The 6,651-nt window shown below is 34.1% G+C and overlaps 1 protein-coding gene across 1 annotated transcript; it reads left to right on the forward strand.

Annotated features, from left to right (window-relative positions):
• Positions 1–5,134: 5,134 nt before the first annotated feature.
• LOC104773856 (mini zinc finger protein 2) lies at positions 5,135–6,417 on the forward strand. The gene has a single exon (XM_010498527.3). It carries the CDS (start codon positions 5,774–5,776, stop codon positions 6,074–6,076), a length of 303 nt encoding a protein of 100 aa, XP_010496829.1. The 5' UTR covers positions 5,135–5,773; the 3' UTR covers positions 6,077–6,417.
• The last annotated feature ends 234 nt before the right edge of the window (positions 6,418–6,651 follow it).

The following is a 6,651-nucleotide window of genomic DNA, read 5'->3' on the forward strand; positions in this document are numbered from 1 at the left end:
AGCGGTCTCTGGGCTTCAGATTAGCTTGGAGAAATCTACTTTGTACATGGCAGGCGTTAGTGACACGGACATAGAGGATATCCTTCACTCATTCCCTTTTGCTTCAGGTTGTCTACCTGTAAGATATCTCGGTTCGCCACTTCTCACCAAGCGGATGACAACTACCGATTATAGGCCTTTGATAGAGCGTGTTAGGGAACGCATAAGCAGTTGGACGTCAAGGCACCTATCTTTTGCTGGACGCTTTCAACTTATCGCTTCTGTCATTCATAGTTTGACCAATTTTTGGATGTCTGCATTCAGGCTGCCAAGTTCGTGCATTCATGAGATTGATAGTCTCTATTCTGCATTTCTGTGGTCAGGACCAAGTTTGAACCCAAAAAGGCCAAAGTGGCATGGTGTGATGTCTGTACTCCGAAGGCAGAAGGTGGTATAGGTCTGAGATCTTTGAAGGAAGCCAAAAAGTAAGCTGTCTAAGCTTATTTGGCGGCTGCTGTCGACAAAGTCCCTCTGGGTTCAATGGTTGCGACTTTACTTGATAAATAAAGGGTCTTTTTGGTCGGTTAAAGAGACTACTACTTTAGGATCTTGGATGTGGAAGAAGATCCTAAAATACCGTCAACTTGCCTATGATTTTGTTTCCTATGAGGTGCATAATGGTTCACAGGTTTCATTTTGGCACGACAACTGGTCCTCTCTAGGCTGCCTAATAGTTACTGCCGGACAACGAGGCTGCATTGACATGGGAATAGGTCTCTACTCAACCGTTGCAGAGGTTGTCACGACTCACCGTCGACGACATCATCGCAATGTGTGGTTTGACCAGGTAGAGCAGATTATTGATCGGTTGCGTCACAAGGACTGGGGACAGGGGATGATGTAGTATTCTGGAAGGGTAAGGGAGACTGTTTTCGGTCCAATTTTAGCTCAAAGGATACCTGGGAGGCCATTAGACTGCACAAACCGAAGAACACATGGAGTGGGGGAGTTTGGTTTAAGCATGCTACACCAAAATACTCGTTCCTAGTTTGGCTTGCACTATCAAAATTACCTTTCAACAGGGGATCGAATGCAGAGATGGAATGTTGGGGCTCAAACGATTTGCATTTTCTGCAATCACACTCTGGAAACTAGGGACCACTTGTTCTTTACATGTCGTTACTCGCGGGAGGTTTGGTCTGGTCTCAGTTCTAAGCTGCTTCTGACTCGTTACACAATCTCATGGACTCATCTCATCCTGCTTCTCATGGATACGTCATTGGGTCAGGACAAACTATTTCTTTTTCGCTACAGTTTTCAGTTAACTGTCCACTCTTTGTGGGTAGAACGCAACAACAGACGCAATGGGGACACCGCTATTCCTTCTGATCAACTCGTCCGAAGATTCGATCTTCAAATCAGAAACCGGTTACTTTCTATCCAAGAACAAGGAGATGGGTGATTTCGGGACTGCGTGGTGACATGGCTTGTCTCAAGATATCCTTCTCCCTAAGCAACTAACTATCAATATGTGATATGTATTTCATTTATTTAAACAAACGCTGCACTTAATTTAACAAAGTTTTTTTCGAATAAATTTTACATTTTATTCAGACAAAAAAAGAACGACCGTTGAGTAGCCAAATATTCAACATCGCTAATGGAAGCTGGCGAATGAGAGTTGGGTTGTTGAGGAACACATAGTCTCTTTGCTTTTCTATTAAATCGGTATCTTATCATAAATCATAACCATCATTACTCCACTAACCACTTTGGTCTTTGTCATTAACAATCTTCTAATCTTATTTTATATAAATGCTATACCTCAATCCTTAAATCATTTTGAGTGGTTGTGTAGATATTTCAATTTTTTTTGTTTTTGTCGAAGATATTGCAGACTTAATTAACTCGCTTGGTGTTATATATATATATATATATATATATATATATATTTTCTAACTAGGATAAGTGGTCCAAAATACTAAATATTGAAATGTGCATGTTTTAATTTGGTAAAATTTTGGTTTGATCTTAATTATAATTGGCTCATTTTCCTCTAGCTATCGACAAATAATTAAATAAGTAGAGAAAAAAAAGATGCTTAGTTAATGAATATTATCATACTTACTCAATGCAGTTACATAAGTTTTAAGTAATCAATTTTGTTAGAAAACTAAAGAACGGCCTTTACATTATAATTATTTGAATTTGAATTATTTTTTGTTTAGTAGTTTGGCATCGTTTTATTTTAGCAACTGATGAGTGATCTGAGCTTTTACCATCAACCTAATGTGGGTTTATGTGGGTTTTGGTTTATTTGGACCATTATTGTCCACATACTGATTATACTCTTTATGAACTAACTGAATGAGTGTTTCAGTTTTTACATACATCAGTATATATTAAGAAATTAAATAAATTACGTATTTTCGTGTCTTTGTTTATAAAAAAATCACATATTGTCTAAATCACTTATTTAACCACTTAAAATCTTTGCAAAATACAAAACTTCATGAGGAAAAACAAAAGAATAATTTTTTATAAGATTTATCAGATTTTGATAATATTTTTATAAAGTTTTTATAAGGTATTTACAAAGTTTTTTTTAAGTATTTTAAAAGTTTTTTATAAGGTTTTTATAAGGTTTCTACATATAAAATTTTTATAAATTTCTTATCAATATTTTCAAATCGTTTAAAACTTTATAAAAGATTTGTAAATTTTTTTTGGAGGGAAACTTTTCTCGAGAAAGTTTTGGAGAATATATGTTAAAATTTTTGTTTTTCATTTTCTCGACTAAAATATTTTCAAATAAAGATAAAATGATCATTAAAAATTAAAGTAGGGTAAAAATAGAAATGACGAAAAAAAAATTTCTTCAGAAAATATATATATATAAAATATTTTTAACAAGCTCTCTATAAAATATTGCTAAATCATGAGTTGGAAACAAATTTCTGTCTTAATACGAGATAGCTAATTTCTCATTCTTTTTCCGTAATAGCAAGGTTTAGGCACTAAATACATAACTTTTGTCTTTATAAAAATTAGTTAAAAACGTAAAATGAAGAATGAAACTTGAGAACGTATCGACGGAACAATCAACTATGCATGTTGCTTATGCTAAAAACGACTCAACCCAAATGATACGTTGGTCATATGACACCACGAACGATATAAATGTAAGTGATAGTCTGCTACGGCATACATGGTTAAACTGTGTATTCATGTATTATGGATTACGTACTCACAAATTCACAATATGCTATAGAAATTAAATATCATAAGTCGTGTAATATGACATGTCGAGAAAGTAAAACTTTTGTATACCGCATATAAGAAGGGTTTTAGCTGTATTTGCTATATGCATTTTTAACTGATTATCAGTTTCTGATCCCTTTTATCATATAGTTAGGTACTTAGGTGGTCTGACTATAAGTACATTTGTAAATTGATTAAAACGCCAAAAATGGTAAAAAAGGAATGATACACTTGCCAAGAAATTCATAATTATTTCATGTATAAATCATCAAATTAATAAAACCACCAAAAAGGTTATGTTTGGCCTATAATTTCAATTACTAACTTATGGCGCACATATATGTGTCGTACGACTCCTAATTATCGTTAGACAGAAACAATCTAATCAATTCAGAAGAATAATTGGTTTGTGCATTGTCTTTTCTTTATACATTTGTGTACGCATGCATGCATACGCATATCTTACGTCTTAAAATCCAAGTTAATCTACAAAAACTTCAATGAATGAGATTTTTTTTTTTTGAATTGTGTCTTCTAAGTGTACAAATCGATCTCATAACTTATAGTTGTGAAGTGAGATTTGTATTGAGCGCGTCTAATACTAAAACAATGAAGCACGGGTTACAATCGGCACAACTATGTATGAGTAATCTATTTTCTCATGTACGGAACAACATTATATTTCTTGATTATGAAGCTTTATCTTTTATAATATCTTATAATCTATATCAAATGCATCTGTTGTTATTTCTTATCTAAGCCTGAAGGAGAAAAAAAAATTAACGATTGATGGAACACATGAATAAGAAATTTTGATGTCTAACCGAAAAACGAATGAATGTATGCACGTGTAATTCAAAAAAAAAAAAAAAAAAAAAAGAACTCAATACGTAATTGCAAAGGAGCAAAAGATCGTGAAGGATTGCGTTGTCTTCATGATGTACAAAATAGGTTTGGTAGCCCAACTTATCAGTACCACGCTGTTAGGTCCAAATGTATATACATTTATGCACACTTCTATTTTTGTTTATGCATATTCATCATACAATCTAAATCTATTGATTGGTTCTTAGATTACACAAAAAAATTGAATTCTCGATTTTAATCCCGTACATTTTCTTGCGTATGCTATAAAGTGGGTTAAGAATATCACATAGCTGACAAAAACAGTTTTTGGTCTATGTATATTCGATCTCGACACCAAGCCGATTCTTTTCGATAGGTATATATAATTTTCGTAACCACATGTTTAATTATGAAATGAAATGAAAGAAGGATATAAAAAGAGGATTAAAGGGGATGAAGCCATGAAGGTTAAGGGGCCACCACAGTACATATTAGGTCTTAAAAAGACAAGCTTAGCTGTTTCCTTCCTTTTAAAACCAATCACTTTGTTTGGTCTTAAAGAAAAGCTTTCTCATCATTTTAGGGTTTTCTAGCAAAAGAAATCGAACAAAAGTTGCGTCCACAAACTTCCACACATAATTTAGTTTTGTCGTAATATATGTTTACGGTCGCAAGTTGTAATTATGCATCCAATTAATTTTATTCCATTGCTTATGGTTATGATTACTAGTTAGCGTGCAATATATATATTTTGTTGGAATCTAAGAGTATATATTTTGAGAAAGTTGAATATAGCAGAAAGTTTGGGAGATCCAAATACAATGTATATGGGTGATATTTTCAACTAAAGACGGATGCCTAACTCACAAAGTGGTGGCTCCATGTCTCGTGAATGTTTTGTTTTTGTATCTCTCGAGTTACGGACAATTTGGTCCGTCCATTCGGATCAAAAATTAGAACTATGATGAAACTTGAAATCTCGTTCTTAAGTCAGAGTAAATTCCAAACTTACTCAATTTCATCTAACCGGTTGAGACAACTTGTTTGCATTATAGCATAATGAAAGTGCCTTATTATTCCAAAAAACAATTATATACCTATTAACGAATTTTATATAACATTAGCCAGAAATAAAAAGAAACTTCCACCATATTTAGATTGGTCACAAGAAAACAAAACATGTAATTATAATCGGATGCATATATATATATATGAATGCATAGTTGTGGAGGTCAAAGGAATTAAAAGTACAATACATACATATTTACATACATATATATACCATTAAAACTTGGGTTTTCCAGGTAGATTAGCTTACTGGGTTTGATTGGTTGTGATAATGCATCAATATATACCATGTTCTATGGACATGTACACACACACATACACATACACATACGTATGCAGTTGCAAAAAAAATATCTAAGGTTGGTTGCCAATTGCTATCAGAAATGCTATAAATAACTCATCTAGGGTTAGGGTTAACAGCTGAGGGCCTCTTGCAATTGTCTTGATCTTTAACTCCCTAACTATTTCCAACCGTAGAAATTAAAGTTAAAGAAATTAAAACTTATTTATATATTTTTCTCTTCTTCTTTAATATATACACGTTATTACAACTTTAGATTCCATTAAAAAGTCAAGAAGCAGAAGAAGGAGCTGAGAGGGGAATTGAAGGGAGAAAAGCATGAGGAAGCGTCAGGTGGTATTGAGGAGATCTTCCCCGGAAGAACCTTCTAGAAGCTCGTCAACAGCTTCATCTCTGACGGTGAGAACTGTGAGATACGGTGAGTGTCAGAAGAACCATGCCGCCGCGGTTGGAGGTTATGCCGTTGACGGCTGTCGAGAGTTCATGGCAAGCCGGGGTGAAGAAGGTACATTGGCAGCTCTAACGTGCGCCGCCTGTGGCTGCCACCGCAGTTTCCATCGAAGAGAAATCGAAACCGAGGTTGTTTGTGACTGTAATTCACCTCCTTCTACTGGAAATTAGACAAGAAAAAAACTAGAGCTAGCTATGAGTTTGTTTGTGTCTTTGTGTGTGTTATACAGATGAAACTGAAAATATTATATTTGCTATCTTCTTCTTCTCCCCCCCCCCCCCCCCCCCCCCCCCCCTTCTTTTACATAAACGGCTTGTGTTTCTTTGTGAATTTAAGAAGAAACTATAAGAGATTTATAGATCGGATGAGGTTGAAGCAGTGAAAGATTTATAATAATTGGATGCTTTTGGGGTTTGGGAATGTTGTTTAGGAAAAGTTTAGGGTTCTGATGTAATATATGAAGAATGTTGTTGTTGTTTTTTGAATGTATTATACTGTTTAATTTGTTTTATATTTGGGTCATATTATTGTATTTTGATTATGACGAAGCATATATCGTTTCAATTCAATGTCCACTTAAGACAGTGTATTTGTAAAAGGAATTGGTAACGAATCCAATATGTGTTATTTACTGATGAATGAATGAATGAGATTGATTGTTCCTTTAACATATATGGAAGGTTCTTTCTCTTGTGATAAGGTAGCTGAATATAGTAACACAATTATTGCTTTAACTCAATAACTA

Source organism: Camelina sativa, chromosome 6 (assembly GCF_030686135.1).
Source record: "Camelina sativa cultivar CO46 ecotype springtype chromosome 6, ASM3068613v1".
Lineage (NCBI taxonomy): Eukaryota > Viridiplantae > Streptophyta > Magnoliopsida > Brassicales > Brassicaceae > Camelina > Camelina sativa.